This window comes from Streptopelia decaocto (genome assembly GCF_964273445.1).
Source record: "Streptopelia decaocto genome assembly, chromosome: 12".
In the NCBI taxonomy this organism is placed as follows: Eukaryota; Metazoa; Chordata; class Aves; order Columbiformes; family Columbidae; genus Streptopelia; species Streptopelia decaocto.
Genome location: NC_138667.1, coordinates 5,905,200 through 5,925,735, shown reverse-complemented (window position 1 = coordinate 5,925,735; position 20,536 = coordinate 5,905,200). Strand labels below are relative to the sequence as shown.

At 48.8% G+C, this 20,536-nt stretch overlaps 1 protein-coding gene across 1 annotated transcript; it reads left to right on the top strand.

Annotated features, from left to right (window-relative positions):
- The first annotated feature begins 184 nt into the window (after nucleotides 1–184).
- SAP30L (SAP30 like) lies at nucleotides 185–11,060 on the top strand. Its single transcript, XM_082063298.1, has 4 exons — nucleotides 185–686; nucleotides 2,519–2,641; nucleotides 4,088–4,186; nucleotides 6,115–11,060. Exons 1-4 carry the CDS (start codon nucleotides 501–503, stop codon nucleotides 6,241–6,243), a joined length of 537 nt encoding a protein of 178 aa, XP_081919424.1. The 5' UTR covers nucleotides 185–500; the 3' UTR covers nucleotides 6,244–11,060.
- Nucleotides 11,061–20,536: the final 9,476 nt, after the last annotated feature.

The window sequence follows — 20,536 nt, the reverse complement described above, 5'->3', positions numbered from 1 at the left end:
GCGACCTTCCGGCTGCCGTGCGAAAGCGGAGGCGGGCCGGAGCCGGGCGGTGGCGGCAGACAAGCAGCGCTTCCAGCCAATAGGCGCGCGGAGCGACGCCGGCAAGCCCCGCCCCACGATCCGCGCAACCCAACCAGCGCTCCGTCTGCAGGCGAGGAGGTGGGACTTCCGCTGCCGGGGAGGCGGTTTTGTGTGTGTGTGTGAGCGGTGCGGACGGGGTCCCGGCTCCCCCGCGGGCGGCGGCGCTTGGGGGGCCCGGCCCGGCCTGGCCTCCGTGGGCAGCGCTGAGCGGCGGCGGCGACCCTTCCGGCGGCGCGGCCTCTTCCCCTGGCGCTGAGGGGGGTCCCCCCCTTGAGGGGGCCCCTGCAAGAGTGGGGGGTCCCCGCGGGGGCGGCGGGGTCCCCCCCGGAGGGCGCGGGGCGGCCCGGCAGCGGCGGCAACGGTGGCTGTTTCCCCGGTTCTCGGCTCCCCGGGCGGAGTGAGGGGCGGGCAGGTGGGCGATGAATGGTTTCAGCACCGAGGAGGACAGCCGGGATGGGCCTCCCGCCGCCCCCTTCTACGGCCAGAGCTGCTGCCTCATCGACGATGGGGACCGCTGCGTGCGCCCCGCCGGGAACGCGTCCTTCAGCAAGAGGATCCAGAAGAGCATCTCGCAGAAGAAGCTGAAGCTGGACATCGACAAAAGTGTGAGTTGCGGCCTCCGCCGGTCCTGCCTGCCGCCGCCGGCCCCCCCGCGAGGGCCAGCCGGCCGCTCCGTGTCCTCCCCAGCCCCCGCCGCACTGCGGTGCTTCCCGCGGCCGCGCTCCGGCCGCCTCGGCCCGGCGGAAACTTGCTGATCGGGCAGGCGAGTGGAGCTTCCCGGGGGGTCCCTGAACCCCGACAGGCTGTGGGGAGAGGGGGTGCGTTGGCGATGCTTTGTGTTCCCAGCTCGGTTCCCGCACCGCGTTCGCCGGTGTTCGGTGTCGCTGCGCTGGGGTGAGGGAAGGACGCGGGGTAAAGATGCGGCTGTGCCTCCTGGCGCTGATTAGCTCGTGAGGCTTAATGAGGCGGCACCGAACCCGTGTTTGGGAGGAAAGCTCTGCCGACGGGGGCACAGGAGCCGTCTTGGCTTCGGAGGCAATAGCGCAATTTTAATTTCAGTTTGGGATTGAAAGCCGCTGGGTGAAATCAGCGCCACGGGTTACTGCTTCAGTTTGGGCGGCACTGACGGTACTTTTTGCATTAGTAAGAATTTGTGCTTTAGCAAAACAGATGACTTAAAAATGAACGATTGCATGTAACTCGGAACGTTTGGTGTGCTGCCCTGTGCACAGAGCTCTGGCTTGTTCCCTGGCTGGCACGAAACAGCCTTATTTGCTGCTGACCGCTTAATGATGGTAAGTGACAGCTGTCAGCTCAAGATAGAAATGGGTTGTTTGCCGAGCAACGAAATTGGTAGAGCAGAGCAGCCTGTTGAGATATTACAGAAGGAATTTCTCAGAAGTGACTCGGTCCGCCCTGCATGCTTTTCTTCCCTGATCTTTAAAGATTAAAACCTTTAAAAACAAACAGGCAAACAAAAAGGTGAAGTTTCGAGTCAGCCTGTTTGGCAGCTTCCCCAATTGGGTAGGTTCCTTTTGCATGGCTGAAATCCATCATGTTGCAGGAAGAGAGTGACTCAGTTTGAAATATAATCTTACTCTTAAAACCCAGAGTGTTTCTCCTGCTTGAAGTCCTCAGCAGATTTGTCTAGAAGGATAGTCATTTCTTTCATTTCAGAGATAATTCTTTGTCGCCAGATGAAAGGCTTTACAAATAAAAAAAGGAGATCAGACTAATGAGCTCAAAATGAAGGAAATATATGAAAATGTGAAATGGGCTGCGTAAAGTGAATTCAAATGTAGGGTGTCTGTGTTGTCTGAAGACATTTTTGCTTTACAGATACCAAATAATTTTGATCATTTTTGGACCTTTTTAGTATAGATGCTAATTCTAGTGAGATAACATTTGTTAAAAAGGGAGTTCCATGGCACAATAAGCTATAGGAAAGAGACACTTGCTTTTGCTTTGCTTGTTTTAATTGAAGTAATTAGCCAACTTTTATTTGGTCTAGATTTTGAAACACTTGCATTAATAATGTGTACTGTTCAAATCAGAAAGTTCACAAGAGTGGAACAGAATAATGTTTTCCTTGGTAGTTACCTGGTAGTAAGTCCTGAAGCAAATGCCCTTCCTCCAGACAAGTTGTTTTGGTTTTTTCTTTTGTGATGTGTGATTGCAACTATAAAAAAAATTGTATTATCTGCAGAGGTTCAGGTTCAGCTGGACTTCCTGAGTCGCTCATTTTCCTTGCCTTTAGTCTTTGTAATGTAAATTATCTCAAAGGCAAGAGTATGATATCAGGTCTGGGGTTTAAGATTAGAAATGCCTTGATGTCGTGAGGGATGTGCCCTCTCCTGTGGCTGTCGAACTGGCTGCTGTCAAGTGCTGTTTCTACCGTGCCTGTTTTGATCGCTTTTTTACCACTTCTGCTTCTCAGGTGAGACATCTGTATATTTGCGATTTTCACAAGAACTTCATTCAAAGCGTCCGAAACAAAAGAAAGAGGAAGACAAGCGATGACGGAGGCGACTCTCCTGAGCATGAAACAGATGTGCCAGAGGTTAGTAGGTGCCGAGTGGGTGTAGGCTGCTTTACCAATTTTGAGCATGTTAAAGTTTCACTTGGATGTTTTCACGTATCAGAAAATACTTACATTTTAAATGGCAACTCCACTGAAACTGCTATGGAGTTACTCTCGCTTTTCAGGGGGACTTTTTCTGATGTCTCACGTCCTAATTTTCTTCTTCGTTCCTGTATGAGTTCTTTGCCCATGGAAAGTTTTCTATCAAAAGACGTACAGTGAAGTAACTGTGCAGTTTCATGTATGTACCACTTCCAAACAGAGAGCTGTTAAAACAGGATTTGATACTAAATCTTTTGTAATGGTAAAAATAAATTCTTTTCAGTGGTGACTTTTTTTCCTGTGTTAAGAACTCTAGAACAATCTCTCCTCTGTGCCGTTGTATGCTGTATTTGTTTTGGTGATGCTTCTGGCACTGTTGACACTGCAAAAAGTTGTGCAGAGGTGATGTTTGCAGAAGAGCTGAGTTCTGGCCATGTCAGCAGAGCCCTCTGCTGGAATTGCCACCCGGATTGGCAAAAGGTGAAAAAAACACCAAGAATCATTTTGCCAGCAAAGCTGTGTCTTAACTGCAAAGCTCTGTCCGCACATCTGTGCGGAGGTGTTGAAAGAGCAGTAAGTTTTCACAGGGTTTGGTTGGTTTATTTTTTTAAGGATACCTAACCTTTCATTGTGGCTGCTTGTGTTTCCATTCTACAAGGTTCTCCATCACAACTTTCCTGTTCAGGCTTTGCCTTAGTTGCCAGGATGACTGGTGAAGATCCAGCTGGTATCTATAAAGGGTAGTGCTGTAGAGTGTTCAGGGTATTTGGTGGTTAAAACTGAGGGCTGCACATCACCTGACTGAATAGGGAACTTTGCCGTGTGTCAGTTGTAATGTCGTTTTCTTTTTTGGTTTTCAGCAGGGACTCCTTTTGTCTTTGAAACAGGGCATTTTCCACGTGATCTTCATCTTCCTTCCTGTAATCTCCCCCCTCGCTTGCTTTTGAACTGTGCACTTTTCCATTGAAGCATTTGAATTTCTTTTCTTCTCTGTCCTCTGTTTTATGTCACAAGCCATTTGTTCAGTGCCTGCTAAATTGGTATTTCATGTGTGAGCTTTTTAAACCTTGTGGGAACAAAAGGTTCCCCTTTACTTGGAGGTTGCAGAAGTGTAATTGAGAGCCGAAATTGGCGAGCAATTCTGTTGACAGCATGTGAACCAGAACAAAATTTTGTGTATTTCCCTGAGGCTATTTTGATCCTTTAGCATTAACAAATGCAAAATATACTTAGATTTGTCAGTAAGGCGAGCTGATATGGTTCTGAATGCAGGCAAGGAGCAATCCTGTTGAAGAAGACATAGTTATTTTTAGATGATTCTACATTTCTGCCTAATAGAAGCTAACAGTAGTGCTCATCCCCTCGTCTCTGCATCACTTCCAGGTTGACTTGTTCCAGCTCCAAGTGAACACTTTGCGACGTTACAAGAGACATTATAAGTTGCAGACTAGGCCTGGACTCAACAAGGCTCAGCTAGCAGAAGTAAGTGACGACAGAGGTACTATCATCTCTGCTATTAAAAAAACCTTCTTATCTCCTGTACGGAAGTGCAGATTTCTTGGATGCTGATACCTGTAGCGACTCTCTCACTAGTATGTGCCATGCGTTCTGTGGCAGGTTTCAGGGGATGGCACCCACAGGGCACTGCATGCTTGCTCCACCTGAGGCAGTCACGGAAGATGTGGAAGCTGGCTCTTGAAAGCACGTTTTAGTAACTTGCTTTTCTCTGCCTCCTTTCCCTCCATGTTCATAGTCATGATTCGTTACCTTTAGGGAGCAGAACCAGAACGCAGTTTCCAGAGGCTCAGGCGTGAACTGAAGATGGCTGTTTTACTCAAACTCACACGCTGCTACTCACCTGAAGCGCCTCGCCTCTATTAGTTTTTGTTTCCTCACAGGCACTTGAGCTGGTTGGAATTGCTTATTATTACAGACAAAGTCATTGACCATGACTTCAGATTCCTTATTTCCCTCCCTTGTCCTGATGTCTTATGTATTAAGTCAATAAAAGGCCTTTTCTTTAAGGGCCTCTACTGCTGCTCTCTTACCACATGGGATACTTGTTAAGAAATAACTGCAATTCTTTGTTACTTGGGCTTGTTGTGCTTGGTGTGCATCTGCTCTGCTCTCTTTCCTGACTTGATCTGAAGGCATTTGGTGGGAAAAGTCTTCTCTAAATTTGGAAAAACGGTAGCAGTTATTGAATGGTAACGAGATTGTTTTTCATGCTGAGGCTTTCACAACTGTCTGCCCAAAACTAACGGTTTTGCTTTAAAGAACAACAACCGGCAGACCAAAAAAGACAGCAAAACACGCTGTCTTACTCTCTTTCAAGGTCAACCGGGAAATGAATACACAGAATATAGAGAAAGTGTAGTGTAGCGTGTGTAGGAGTGAGTTGAACCAAGCAGGGTGGGTATATGTCCTCATTAGTAGTTCTGATTTGTCATGTTCTAACTAACCTGTTCATAGTCTCTCAGCTACCTCCTGCCATGAAGAACTTCTTACTTAGGCAATTTACCATCAGTGTGCCCAGGAGGGAAAAAAAAAAAACAAACTACTATGCAAGCGGAAAATAAAGGGAGCCTAACTTAAAGTTGTCACACACTTCCCAGATTTCCTGTGAAGTCTGAGCAGCTTTGACCCTACGCTGGATCCTCGTCCAGCTCCCATGCTTGAATCACTGCTGCCTGAGGCTCTTAGACTCCTGCTGCTACCCCACCGTAAGGAAAACTCAAACTTCCATAAATCTTCTTGGAGTGACTTATTGCTCAGCCTACATCAAAATCCAGTTCTGGAGCTGTGCTGGGTACCATAAAAGAGCTTCTTCCATTTGAGAAGCAAATCTCATCCAGCTCCAACATGTTTTCTACATTTGTTTTCTGAGGAAGAAAAGCAACTAATGGTTCAGGGCTTATGCCGGTGTCAGGGAAGGGTAGCCCTAACCAAATCTGAACTCTCCCATTGCAAGTCCCTTGGTGTTCCTTTCAGTGAAAACTTATCCAGTGTGTTTTCCTTTGGACTCTATAACTTTGCTACATCTGGTTCACACAGCAAAGTGCTTCAGTATTTCTGATACTCTCCTTTAAAATACTGAGATGCAAGGCAAACTTGCTCTCCAAATAATCTCGGCATGAAATGTCACTTAGGAGAGGCTGTGCTGCTTTGGCAGGAGGACGTTCTGGCTTCCAAATTCCGCTTACAGGTTGGCTGCAAATACTGCTGACATAGTCATTCCAGCACTAAAGAGAAAGGGAAATGAGGACTGACAGTTTGAATTGGTGCATGTTTGACTAAAAGTATATTACGCTCAGTGGCCATAAAATTGTTTTTGGAAAGTGAAATCCTGTTCTGATTACTTCTACTTTTTAATTTCCGAATTTCTGTCTCTTTACATGTTGTCCTTCCAGACTGTCAGTCGTCACTTCAGGAATATTCCTGTGAACGAGAAAGAGACGCTGGCATATTTCATCTATATGGTGAAGAACAACAAGAGCAGGCTGGACCAGAAATCAGAAGGTAGCAAGCAACTAGAATGAAGATTAACAAGACTTGGAATAAGAGAGACCTTGAAGGAACAGATGGTATTGTGCATTTTAGGTTTATAAAAACTGTTGAAGTATATTGTAAATTTTTTTTTAAATGCAGTAAGTCTGGATAACAGAAAAAAAAAAAATATAGACATTCTTATCAGGAGTATTTGCAAACATGTGCCCAGCATGTTTCTGAAGACTTCTTCCCCTCATTTCAAAGTCACATTGGAATAAACAAATGAGGATAATGAGGAAACCAAGTAAATCTGTAGGACTGTGGAGTTTGTCATCTTGGTATTTTAAACTATTTTTGGAAATCTGCATCTCAGTGCAATTCAGATCACAGATGGAATTTTTTCACTGAATTCAGACCACATCCCAAACCACCATGCAATTGGCCTTGGCACAGGACTGGAATGGCCTCAGAGATAAAATGCGTTATTGAGGTGCGTGAGCCAGAAGTTTGCTCTGTCTTGCCTTGAGTCAGTGTTTCAAGTCCCAAACTTCTACAAATGTTCCAGCTCACCAAATCTACTCCAGTGAACACGACTTGAACAGTCTGAAATCAATTCATTTTTTTTCAACCATTTTTCATCCCACCCCTTGCAACATGGATGCCAAACAACTCTCTGCAATCTCTTTTTCTAATTTCTTTTATTTAAGAACTCACTAATTAATTGTCTGTAAGAATCTTAAAACTTCTGCATTTCCTCAGAATGTGGTATTAAGGCAAATACAGCTTATTGGCTGGGTTTGATCATGTTGGCTCATTTAATTCACTTGCGCTTATTTGCCTTGTATTCAAGGTTCGGTGATGGCAGGTGAATCAGTGGCTTAAGACATCTGTCTCTTAGTCTCTGTGTCAGATCAGGTATCAATCGCAAGTGGTGTGAATTTTATACTGAAGCTTGTCTTTAGCAAAACTGCTGTGTGGATTAGCGGGCTCGCAGTCTCCATTTAGTATAAAGCAGATTTATGCTGCCATAACCGAGGTAGTGAACTGACTGAAGTAGCATGCGCTTCATCTGTCTCTCCAATGGCAAAACGGTATCAAAGCACTTGCCTTTTTTGAGCGTTACGTGTGCTTTTGTAAGAGCTGTGTGAGGGGTGGGCGGCATGCTGGTCCTCTTTAACTGGCGGCTGCGTGAGGAGATCACTCTGATTTTGGTGTTTAAAGCCAAGGTGTCCTTACAAATAACACAGCGGTTAATTTGGCAAAAGGAGCTTGCAAAAGTCTTGGTCGTGACTGACTGTTATCCAGTGACCTCAAATTCTATTGAAGGGGATGTCATGATTTAAAGCACCACCCCTGTTTCTTTGCTGTCCTGACCAATGTCTCTGTTCTGTTACAAGATGCCAAGACTCCACATAGAGAGTATATTCTCAACAAGCCTTAAGCAACAAACTGAGCGGTAGAATACTTTGGCTAGCATTTTGTCAGTGGCAGGTTTTAATATTCCAAAACTGGATGAAGCTTTGTTGAAGAGCTAAGCACGCAGATCACGACCCCATCTTAGCGCTACGTCGTGTTTTGTAAGGCATGAAGGGTTCATGTAGTGAAGCTCTTTGTGAAGCTCTCCCAGGGTCTCTTTAAAAATCAAGTCACAGTTTAAAGCAAGCTGTTCACATCAGCTCTGAATTGTTCGTTAATACTCCAAAAACCGTGTTCAACAAACTTCAGCATGTCCAAGTCCTGTGTCATAGGCAGAAATACTCTGTTATGGTACATGTCTCGTTTGTGAAGTTTTGGAGGGTGTGACTGTTTCAGCATTTCCTTGTTCATTTCAGTGTGGATTTTAAGAAAATCAGCCAAGAGAGAGGTTCAAGGAATGAGAAGAGAATGTCTTGTGTCGGTATTTCATGAATGTTTAAAAATTTTCTAATTATGCTGGTCCTTTCCTTGTTGAAAGGATGAAGTAATTCCCATATTAGTCAACATGATCTGGCTTCTCTCATTCAGGACAGGTACCTAAAAGGGTATGTTCTTTGACTGCATGTTCATCTTCCAAGTGTTCATGTAATCAGAGGATATTACCAAAGGAAAACGAGTTTCTGAGTTGAGAGGGTTATGCCTCATTGTAACTTCTAGACCAAAACTGTAAAAATGTAGTTTGTTTGGGATTTACTTTTTTGGTTATTGTACTTTGTTTTAATTTCTAAAAGTAAATAAATCTGTTGGGGTGTTTTAGCAGCCAGCAGCAAAATGATTCATTTCAAGGAAATATGGCAGCAGGTTCCATCTGTTCAGGTGTATTCACTGGAATGTTTTTGTGCAGAGGTGGTATCCAGGAAGCTTTTTTTTTTTCTTAGTGAAAATAATCAGTTGATGTGAAATGTGATCCTTGTTGGTTTCACTCTTAAAGCAATTATACTTTTTTGAAACAATTCTTAGTGAAGTATGATGATGAAGAGATGTTTAGCAGCCATTAGCAGTTGTTTATAAGGTGGAAAGCTTGGAGGCAAGACACCAAAGAAATGGAAGAATCTTTGGTTGTCGGACCCCATGGCCTTATAAACCCTTGCAAATGCCTTATTACCTTGTTCTCAACTTAGCTAGAGCAAAACGCCTTGAGCAAAAGAAAGCCCATGTCTTGTTGGAAGGGTCAGCCACTTTACGGCTGCCACGCTATGAACTGAAATCACACGTCAATTCAGTAGCAATATCCATGTTCAGGGTGCCTGTGATTCTTGAAAAGCATTTAGTGTCTAATAACCAGAAAACGCAACAATGCAATTGTCGTTCTGTATAATACCATTCTGTGTATTTGATTCCTTATGCTGCATGCCAATTCAAAAAAGACTTTCCAACTTTTTGTTTTAAACTTCAAAGTAAATGTGTTTGAACCTCACACTTGTGAAGCCATGAGGTGGGACATTTTCTCAGCACTTTTAAGTGGGACTTGTTGGAAAGGTGGAAGATCCAAATCGCTTTGTCTGGTATGATAAGATTTTTTATTTTACATTTTGCTTTTCACAGATGGGCCTTAAATTCTGTCTAGCTTTGAACCATGGAGCACAAGCCTTGGAGGCATGGAGGATGACCAGATGTCATCTTCCATTTATAACAGTGGAAGTTTATTTCTTACAAATGTGCATAGGTGACATTCACCCTGCGGCAGAGGAATCGGCTTTGAAGCCCTCCAGCCATAATAGAGCCTGATTCAATTCTCCTGGAAGAGTTGCATTAACTTCATTAGACTTCTGAAGAGATCCAAGCCATTAGTATGAAATCCAAATAATGCAGAAATGTCTCTTCTGGGGTTAATTTCATCCTGTACAAGGACCCTCTGCTTGCTTTAAGGGAAGAAGAATAACTCGTTGCTGGTAGTTATTGGCTTGAGCTCAGCTCAAGGGAGTTGGAAGCATGCGAAGACTTGGGTTGGTGGCAATCTGATGATTGAAAAGTGCAAATATATGTAGGGAGGCTGTGTTAAAATGCAGTTTGTTTGGTTTTTAATTTCTGCATCTTAAAGAATATTGTATATCAACCTGAAGTAAACAATTGCATTAGAAGCTAATGTTTCTTTTGCCAGGCACTTTAGATGCTCAGCCTGAGAAAAGCAGAGGGGGCAGATTTGTACCACTTGTCTCCAGCACTCTGATGTCTCAGTTTTTGGCTGTAAACCACTAGATACCCTGGTGTGCAAGACTTGACCAAAACCTACCAAGTTTGATGTTTAAAGTTAGTCTGAAGTGCAAGCTGACTTCAGAGAGGCTTCAAAATCAAGAGCGAAAATAATGCACAGTAAGTGTGAGCTTTCAAGTGGGCTGTGATGGCACAGAGAAGATGAAAGAGGACACAGCCCAGAGAGAGACTGATCAAAACACGCTTCCACGGTTAGTGACATGGAGGAGGATTTGTTCAGTGTTAGCTCTTGTAACGGGTGTTTTCTGAGAGGGGAAGCAGGGGGGAGCTGTGCACTTTACGTCTTTTGGCTGAGCCAAATGTAAATACCAATGGGAGATCTTCAGTTGGGGAGGAGAGAAATGATCTGCTGGGGGCCTGTTTGTTTAAATTCTTCCCCAGAGCACTAGAATCACTTTGCCTCTACAGTTTAAAAAAGTGGGTGATACAAGGTAGCCTCCAGTACAAAAAAGTCCTTGTACTGCCCAGAGTATTGAATGAAGAGTCCCAAAGGTGAAGGAATGTTATTGATGCCTCACTCCTCTTGTCACTGATGCCCTTTAGTCATCTCTAGCTTTTTCGAGTTAGGGAGTCTTCGTTTTCCACTTCCAAAGTGCAAACGAACTGTTAGGATGTAAGATACTCCTTGCACTTTTCACAGCTATCCCTGGTCTTGCGTTTTTGACTTGCTTGTATGGAATGAATTAAATGCTTGAAGAAAGTGGGGGAAGAACTGGGAGGAGGGCTCCTGCCTTAAACCTGAACTTCCCTTGCAAGCAGCTCTGCAGCCAACCCCGGACATCAGCAGGTTCCAGGAGCCTCTGCCAAGCTGGGTTTGCTCCTGTCCCAGCTGCAGCTGGAGCGCAGGCGAGGGGGACAGCAGGTAACGTGCAGAATGGCTTGGAGTCCTTCAGCGGGTTTATTGGGAGAGAAAAACTCTGTTCTCTCCTCCGTTTCTGGCCTCCATGTGTTGTGCTGATCTTATGCCAAATGTTTTGGACACCTTGTATTTTTAACTGTGTAATATAGCTGTGTATTGTTAAAGCAACTTAGTAACTTATAGCAAAAACTGTAGAACTCATTTCTCTGAGGTGTAGGAAATGTCCTGCTTCCACTGTGTATGAGACTTTAACTCTGTACTGTCTGACAAAGATAAAATGCTGAATTTCACTTTAATAAACGATCTATCTAGCAATGAGGCCTACATTCCCTTCTGTTTGCCTTTCTGCCTTTAGCACTTTAGCTCCGGAGCTGGTGGAGTTTTGCTTTGCATGGACATTTTGTGCCAGGCTTCTCTGATTCACTGTCATTTCCCACCCACCTCCCCGGGGCTGAAAATATTGCAGGCGTGGAGGGGGGAATGGCACTGCTGACTAAGATGGGTCAAGCCTGAAGCAGAAAACTCAGGTGGTGGGATATTTTGCGACAAACCTGCGTGGGCTGCATGAATGTAAATGATGGAGTATTTTGAATGCAACAAGAAAGATGGAATCGGTTGGAGAGCCACGTGACCTTGCATTTTGGGGAGTGTTGGGCTTTTCTATGATGGAGGTATTTCCCTCCCCCCGATAATGAACAGTCGCATCTCATTTGATTCATGTTTCCTAATCAATCTTCTTTATGTTTAGTTCAACCCCGTGCTTCTGCTTCCTTCTCCAGTACACCCTTGGCTACACCTCACGCATGACTTGTAGCTCCTGTCCTGCAGAGTGGAAGCTGCGTGCCGCCCTGACCAGGTGGGTGCTGCTCCGGAGCAACACTGACATGTAGCATCCCGATGTTCAATCAGTCAGTCTGCAAGATCCTTTTCCATTTAGTGTTTTGTTCATTTCCCATATTGCTTTTCCTCCTGACTATCAGCCTTATAGACAAAGATTCCTCACTTTTTTTTCTGCAGTGAGGAAGTGGGTGATGCCAGATACCAGAGCTTGAACACTTCTTTTCCTGAACCCAGTCGTGGTGTTTCCTAAGGCTCTGCTGGCGCTGTCTCCGGCATGCTCTAGCCTTGATTTTTAGCCAAGGAAGAGGTTGTAGTGTAGCTTTTCAGACACAGTGGATGGTAAGGTGTTGAGAGCTTTACACTCAAATTACATGACCTGAATTTATCGTTGCGCTGTTGATGTGCAGTAAAGATTTGCACAGATAATTGTCTCCAAAACAATCGCACAACACCTATACCCTTACTCCTTGGTGCTGTCCTACAGCCACCTGACCTGTCTCCTCATCACCATTTAATTCATGACAAGGGCTAAAACGCTTTCTGGGAGGAAGGTGGGAACTTGTGTTGCTGCTGTGTGGTGACTTCCAGCCGTGCAGAACCTGCCCATTGACGCTGCTGGGGCTGCATCCAGGAGGTGCTTGGTCCTCCTGGTCCTACATCCCAGGGTATGAGCTTTCACTAGAGAGAGGGAGTGGGGACTGCAGGGAAGAGACCTTCAAGAACTGGTTGTGTTGGTGCTTTATTAAGCTGTGAGAAACAATCAGCGATCACTGATTGTTTGAGCCTAATCTTTTAGCTAAAAACTGACCTCGGTGTGTTTGAGAGCTGAGGGACACTGAGCGGGCGCAGCAGAGACATCCCCGTGTCCTCTGTGCCTGCTTTTGTGGATGTGTCTGGAGGCCTTTGCGATGAACCAGGATCTTTTTGTGCGAGGCAACGTGCTGCCATGCTGCAGGAGTATTATACCTGTCTCGAGGAGCTCGCAGCTGAAGAAGGCAAGAGCAGAGGTGACACAGGTGGGCACCACAAAACAAGGAGCAAGAGTGGGTGACTTCACAGGGGCGTCACCTGCATGTTGTCAAGTTTTTTTAGAAGGTATGGGGGAAAAGTCTTCAGGTGAGGACAAAGGCAGTGTACCCTAGTGGAAAGGGAAAAGCCGTGTTGTTCACATTCTCAAACTGGTGGGTGTGGGCTCTTCTGCCAGCACGGTGGGGATGTGTCCTGCCCGGGGACCAAAGGCTGAAGGAGGACAGCTGTAAGCAGCAACCTGTTGTGCAAGTGCTGGTTTTGGCATGAGAGGGTACACTAGAAACTCCAGCAATACAAACAACCTCTGCTGGTTAATCTGTTATTTGCGTAGACTAATGAATAAGGCTGCTTAATCTCAGGTTTGCTCCCTGCCGAGAAACTCGCAGAAGATTTTAGGCTTAAAACCAAGCAAGAATCTGCTCAGTCTTTTTAAGGTCTTCACGCTGAGAAACTGAGCAAGCAGCAGACTGATCTGATGGGCCCAAGGCCACCGGTCCCTCTCTGGGCTCCCTGCCGCCGTGCGAGGGCAGTGTTAGCTCGGGAACCGGGCTGGGTGCTCTGCAGCTGCACCTCGGAGCCTCTGGGCAGCTGGCGGAGGGACCGGAGCTGCTTTCCCGTCCCCAAGAAGCCTCCTCGGCAGGAGCTGGCCGTGCTTGTCAGATACCGGAAGCGGGATCGTGCTGCAGTGGGATGTAGAGATCATAAAAGTGGTTTGTTTGCATTTTTTTTTTTCCTGGTTGGACATTGAAGTTGAACACATCCAATTCCCTGCGTGAGCTGTCCTACAGCCTCCTCGCAACACTGATGGAAACCAGGCTTCGTTCCTCTGCTCCCCAGCAGAAAGGGCAGCGCAGAGGACTGGGGAAAAATGTGAATTTAATGGTTTTATGTTTTAGAAATGTGGCTGAGCAGGCTGAGTGTGCAGGGAGAGCATTAGGGCTTGCTTTTCTTTTTCCTTTTATTTTCCCTGTATCCAATGAGGGATGACTGCATGGCTCTGCCAGCACTTAATCTCACTTTGCCAGGAGCTGGAGCCCATTTCACATCTCTTATCCTTGCAGGTAGTGTTGGCCTCTTCCCTAAGTACTTCAAAGCCCCCTAATATGCTTTTGTGTTTTTGGAGCTTTCTCCAAGATCTGTTCCCTTTCCGTGTGGCAGGAAGCACTTATTGATCACTGCAGCATCCTCCACGGGGAGCGCTGTGCTGCCCCAAAACAGGACTGTTCAGCTCTCCTCTGTGCTGGAAGGATCCCTGTACCCTGCAGGTTGAGGTTCCCATTGTTCCACACCCACCCTCCCAATGGAACCGTGTTATTGTTTTTCCTGGAATTTCCACTGGTTTACTGGCCATTAACCCTGACACTCATGAAAAAAGCAGAGCCCTTGATGCGCTGCTGCTGGCCTCAACTCACCTTAGCCCTCTGTGTCTGTTTGCCTGGGTGTAAAAAGCAGTTCGAAGGCTCTTCATTGGCACAGTGATAGCACTGGGTGCGGACAGGGCTTTTCTTATTAGACTAGCACAAACCACAGCGCTGGAGAGCTGCTGTCCCTCAGCATTCCTTGTCCTCTTCCCTTCTCTCCTTTTCCCGATCCTGTTTTTCCCCCTATTCCCTGCTGCTCATCTTCTCCACATCCTTCATGCGCTCCCCAAGGCAGCCCAGTAAAGGTATGTCCACAAGGGCCTTCCCGCCCCTATTTGTCACGTTCCTAGAAACAGGAACCTGAAAGGGCATCGGGTGTAAGATTGCATGCGTTCAGCCCAATGCAGCTGGATGTTTTGCAGGGTGAGCTGCTGAACGCAGCAGCCCAGGCTCCGGTTTGAGTCAGGCTGATGAGCTCCAGTGCAAACCCTGCCCTTCTGCTCTCCATCAGACACGGCACCGAAGTGGGAGCTCAACAGTGAGGGTGAGCAGAGGAGGCAGTTTCAGGGCTGACACAAGCTTTGTGCACTAGTTCAGAATCATAACTCCTTCCAGCTTTTCAGTTTGGGAAGGAGCTCCTGGCTGACGCAATTAAAGCAGCCTGCTCTGGCCCCTGCACCCCCCCGGCTGCTCCTGCGAGACAGTTACAGGCCATGAGAATTGTGTCAAGGTAGCTGCAGTCTAAGGCAAAAAAAAAAATCCCTTTTCCTCTCAATTCCTCAGCTTTCAGCCACTGGTGACGCCATAAATTCCCCTACTTCTCTGGTTACTGTAAAGTCTTTCAGGGTGGTCAGGACCCAAATTCCTCACGCAAGAGAATAAGCACGGAAAAAGGAAACTTTGCAAGGAAGGACGTTCCCCGCTTCAGGGATCCGTCGCAAGGAGTCGGCGAGGCTCCAAGCCTGTGCTCTTGCCTTGCAGTCCCTTGGCTCGAGCCTCTTCGGTTGCTGCCAGTCCCGCTCTCTTCTCAGCAGTAAATACTCTCCTACCAGCCTGCGCTTCCCGCTTGGGCTCCAGCAGGTCTGGCTGGAGCTGCAGCAGCTCCAGCTTTGCTATTGCACTTCAGCTTTGGAGTAACCAGGAGAGACAGAGCTTGTTCAGCGTCACGCAGGGATGGAGACGGCACAGAGTCCTGCTGAGCAAAGCGCACGGCTGTTTTTACCCCCTGCCCTGAGCCGTGCAGCACTGATCCTCCACCCGAAAGCCCCAGCTCTCAGCCTGGACCTTAAATCCAGCTGCTGTGTGGGGCACAAGCGGGCTGCTGTGCCACACACATCATCCGGCTTCACCTGAGGGCTGTGCTGAGATGCCGTGGGAGAAGATCAGCGGGAAATTGGCAGCAAAGCATCATTGCTGCAGGAGAAGATGCTTGCTGATGGGATTGCTCCACCACTGAGCAGGACAAGGACTCTGCAGGAAGCCAAGATGAGCACCTTTGCTAACTCCACACCAAGCACAGGAGTCTTGGGAAGAAGCACTTTCTCCCAACACCCCGTGCTGGGGAAAGGGCCTTGGTTGAGTGGACCAACAAAGGTGAGTTTTGGAGAGGTAGGGGCATGGGGTGGATGGTGAGTTTGTCAGCTGTTGGAAGGATGATTTTGGGAAGGTTGGCCCACAGCGCAGTGCTCTTGGTCTTCTCCCAGTGCAGGCAGTTCCATGGAGAAATACGCCCTGGGGAAGAGCTCAGTGCTAGCAGACCCACGCAGGGACAGCCAGAGGGGAGAAAACCCAGAGAGTTTGGATTTGTTTAAAAAACAAAAAATAAAAGAAGGAAAAATAAATGTTGGAGCCTTCATTTGCCTTGGGGCTCCAGAGTCTTTCTGAGCTTGGATGTTGTTTCCGTAGCTGCAGGTGGGTCTCACAATCGCATTACCCCAGAAACACGGAGATTTGAGGATGAACTATTGCATGACATGAACTTTGCAACCGAGGGGGCCTCTGTTGGACAGAAAACCTTCCCACCTGAGCAGTACTCCCAGGAGACAGTCTGACTTGGGAACCAGCAACTGGACTGAGAGGCTCCGAGTGTTGGGAGAGGATCAAAAAGCTCCCCTGGCAGTAAATCTTTCACCTGCCATGTTACTCACTGGGGCTTGTGGCTATTCCTCCAAGGTCGGCCTCAGGTCAGGATTTCTCCTGTCTCTTTAGCCCCCAAACCTGGAGATTTTTGTCTTATCTTTGACGCCATCTTGACACAGAAAACGAATTATGACCCAATTACCCTTACTGCGAGGGGCTGGGGCTACCTTAAATGGCCAGAACTATCAGGCGCTTCCTTAAGAGCAGATAATTAGAGTGGGGTGCAGGGTGGGGAGAGGGGCAGGAACTGTGGGGGACCCCTGGCATGGCGCTGCCCCTGCCTCCCTGCTTGGCCTGGCAGGAGGGGACATCCCATCCCACCCCATCCGTCCTGTCGCACTCACTCTGGCCCAGCCGAGCTGCACCCTTGGGTTCTGCAGGGGCCGGAGCAGAGATATGGGGCTCCCCGCTGCTCCCCAGCAGCGAGGTGTCAAGGGTCCCCCTGCCCCACGCCACCCCCAGCGCTGTGTCACCAGCTGGGGCCAGGCCAGAGAGGCCCCATGTCGGGAGGCGGCTGCCCTGGCCGTGACCTTCGGGGTGACCTTGAGCGAGTCCCTGGTGCAGCTGGGGACCGGCTGTGCCTCTCGCACCATGGGGACGGGACGTTGCCGTGCTCACCCCGAGGAAAGAGCAGACAGCAGCCTCACAGCTGAGCTGCTGTGACAACTAACCTGAAACTTTAAAAATTCCTTTTTCTTTCCCTCTTTCAGTGACATCCAAACTTGTTCTCCCCTGCTGTGTGCCTGGGCATTTCTTGCCCGGGGTTGTGCTGTCCCTCTGAAGCCAGCAGCTGTTTTTTGGGGGCTAAAACATGCTGAGCTGCATCTCAACCCACAGCCTGGACCGTGCTCATCTGGGATCCACTGCCCGAGTGTCTCTGTCCAGGCAAACGGTGTCAGGAGCGAGCGGAGCCGCGTTCCCCTCCAGGATCCAGCCCAGGGAGCAGGGAAGTGGAGCTGTACAAAAATACGGGATGCTCCCCTGGCCTTGCAGGTTTGCTCCAGGTATCTGCGCACTCCTGGGTGACTGGGGCTGGGTGTTTCTTTCCCTTTTTTTTTTTAATCTTTTTTTGTCAGATTGGTATTTTATTTGGCTCCATACTGTCTACCAAGCTGTCCAGTGTAACCCTTCCCTTGCTGCTTCTGAGATAAGAATAGGCTCCCCCGAGATCAGATAAACAGGCCCATAAATACCTACAGCAACAAGAAGCAGGGTCTAGGCTTGGCAGGAAGGGAGAAGTATGCAAAAGCAAAAGAAGAACCATTTCTCCTCACGCCAAACCCCAGGGGTGCAGAGCACGGGCTGGGAAGCGCCTGACAGCCCCTCTGCCCCCAGCACTTGCCCCCTTGGCCAGGCAGGGGAACGAGAGGCCGGGCAGGGCAGGCAGCACGTGGCCAGGTCCCCTCTGCCATCCCCATGGCTGGGTTCCAGCAGCAGAGGACACAGCACGTAGGATGTTGCCCTGGGGCCAAGCAACCCCTGCACACGTGAGCTTCTGTCTGGGCAACCGCAGCCCCGCGCCTGCATGCCGGGGGCATTCTGCTTCCCAGCGGAACCAAGTCACAACAGGGTTGAGCTGTAGGTGTGTGCAGGAACCTCCCCTGGCCAATGAGCTGAGCTCTGGGCCAAAAATCCAAAACTAGTGGCCAGACTGTTCTTCTTCCACCTAGGTTTGGTGCAGCCGGCACTGGGAGTCGTGCCTCTGCCTGCCAGAGGCTGCTGGGATTCATCTCCCAGCCGCGCAGGTTTGCTGCCTGAGGAAGAGAAGCTGCCCTTGTGTAGGACTCCCAACCCCCCTGCTGCTCCCGTCCCTTTGGGGGTGACCCCATCCTAGGCTGGACCCAGTCCTGAGCTCGGCATCAACACCCCTTCTTGGCCCAGGAGTGGTGGAGCTGCATGTGCAGTGCCAAGGTTGGGATTGAGCTGCTTGCAAATACACCCCCTCCAAAGTGTGCGTTTTGGGGAGCAGTGAAGCCCTGGTGTACAGGAAGCGTTTTGTGCCTTTCTGCCCCCCGGACCCCCCCAAAAAATGCTGAGACAATCTTGCAGGAAAATCCCCTTGCTGGGCAGGGAAACCCTCTGTGGACATGGAAACAGAGATCGTTTTCTCTTGCAAAAATCACGACGGAGTGAAGGGTGCTGGCATGGCAGAGACATTTCCCACAAGTTTGCAGCCAGTAGGTACCACCACCAGAAACTCGTGGTAAGAAAAGCGACAGTCCTGCAGGAGCAGGCAGAGCATCACCCCAGCTGGGGGAGGGTGCCCCCCTCCCAGAAGCAAAGCTGGAAACCCATAAGAGAAAAACATCCAGAGGTTTTTGGTGAAGCAGGGAAAACTCCTCAGGCTGCAGATGACGTCCCAGATAGAGCCTGGTGTGCCAGAGCAAGGACACAAACTCCTCGGTGATCCCTGCCTTACGCATCAGAGCAAGTCCCAGGTCCCCGTTTAACCCTTTCTCTCATCCGATGCCATGGAGCAGCCCTGACTGGTGCCGTATGGTTATGGGGACATGGGCTGGCACATGTAAACAGGATTGGGGCTGGACACATTGATGGGGCACTGGATTACAGTGTTAGTGATGGCTTGGGAACTTTCCCGTAAAAACCCAGCCCTTTAAGGGACTGTGAAACTTAGCCATTAAATAGGATATTTGGGGTTGGCTTTCTGATTTGCTTTATTTCTTTTTTTCTTTTTTTTTTTTTTCTTTAATGTGTTTGGTTTTAGAAATGCCCTATTCTGGCTGCGCTCATGGACTTGGTGCCATGCTAAACATTTTATAGCCCAAACAAAAAAATTACCACTGCGGGCCTTGCTCCGCTCAGGCAGTCAATTTTCACCTCTGCCTCCTTCAAAGAGATTAGAAAACAGATCAGGGGCTGAGAAGGCAGCTGTGCAGCATCTCCGAAACGAGGGACTGATCGTTCCGTGAACTTTAATTACAACAGCCATACTCCCCAATGTTTGTGTGTCCAACCATCTGCATTTGTACACAAGCACAGAGTAGTTTTAAAGCACAAGCTGCTTTCCCACAGGTGAGCTGGTGTATTTTTGGTGTGTGCGGCTGCACAAGGTCAATCAGTGTGTCCGCAATTTATGGCTATTGCACCATTATTTCGATACTTTTATTTGCAAGCAAAAGCTTGGTTTCAAACAGAAATCTTAATGCTTCCTGCTGAGCCTCAGATTAACCCTACAACAACGTGCAACTCTTCCCCATCTCTGTTTTCTTTGCCCCAAGCAGCCAGCTGAGCATTAGGCTTTATCCTGGCGTCTCTGGAACGGCAGCATGGCCAGGCCGGGAAGGCAGGATCAGGCCCCGAGCCCATGCACGCACATCTTGGAAGCCACCCTTCAATAACAGAGCTGTGTGTGCGCAGAATAAAGGAACAAGGATCCAGCTTTGATTATTAAGGATTATTAAGGAGTTATGCTTGAGAGGTGACAGAGATGACTTTGGGCTGTGTGAGCACTGGTGGATTTGAGGCTGGGGGTATCCGTCATGTTGAGACGGCAAGGAGGAGATGTTGCTCCTTCCAAAATGTGCCATCCTTCCCCAAGCCAAATACAGTCCGGTCCCTTTAGCTGGTCTCCTGGGTCAGGAGTGAAGGGGTTGTAGGGCAGGGGCAGAGTTGGTGCCCTGGGGCAGCCTGCGGGTACATATCGCAGAGCCCTGCCAGCTCCTGGAGTGAGGAGGCATGGCATAAAGACATCCCAAAGATTCCCACGGAGCTGCCCAAACCCCACGGGAGAGAATTCCCTCGCAGGACACTCATTTGAGGTGAGTCCTGTGGGCAGGAGGGAGGGGGGCCTGGCCATGGCAGCGCTATCTCAGGAGCAAGGGAAGGCAAAGGCGTCGGACCCGAGGCTGTTTGCATAAAGTTTGAATTTTCTTTATTTTTTTTTTTTTTTAATTATTTCGTTTTAAATACGTGGTGTGGTGCGCCCGGTCCCTCGGGAAGTGGTCATGCAGATCTGAGGTAGAAAACCCGGCACAGGAGTGTTTCCAAATGCACCTCTAGGTAGTTTCACCGCAGCCACATGTCAGTCAGGCAGCGGACGGGAATGGGGCAGGGGGCTCGTATTTACAACAGCAAACGAATCAAACCGTTTTAGCCCGGCCCGGGAGGGCAGGAGCCGCCGATCGCTGCTGACAGCGAGAAGGAGCAACGATTACTGCAAACGGGGGAAGGGGCGAGGGGGAGAAATGGCCCGGCCGGTCCCCGCTGCCGACGGGGCGGGCAGGACCCGGCCCCACAAGGCGCCCTTCGCTTGTCTCCTGCGGAGAATCCGTCTCGGCGGGGGGGCTGCCGGGCCGGGTACCCGCATCCTGCGCCTGGATGGGCTTCGGGGACCGGGCCGGGCTCTCTCCGACATTGCACATGGAGGGGCGAGCGGGGAGCGCCGTCGGGGCGGCGGGGCAGCCC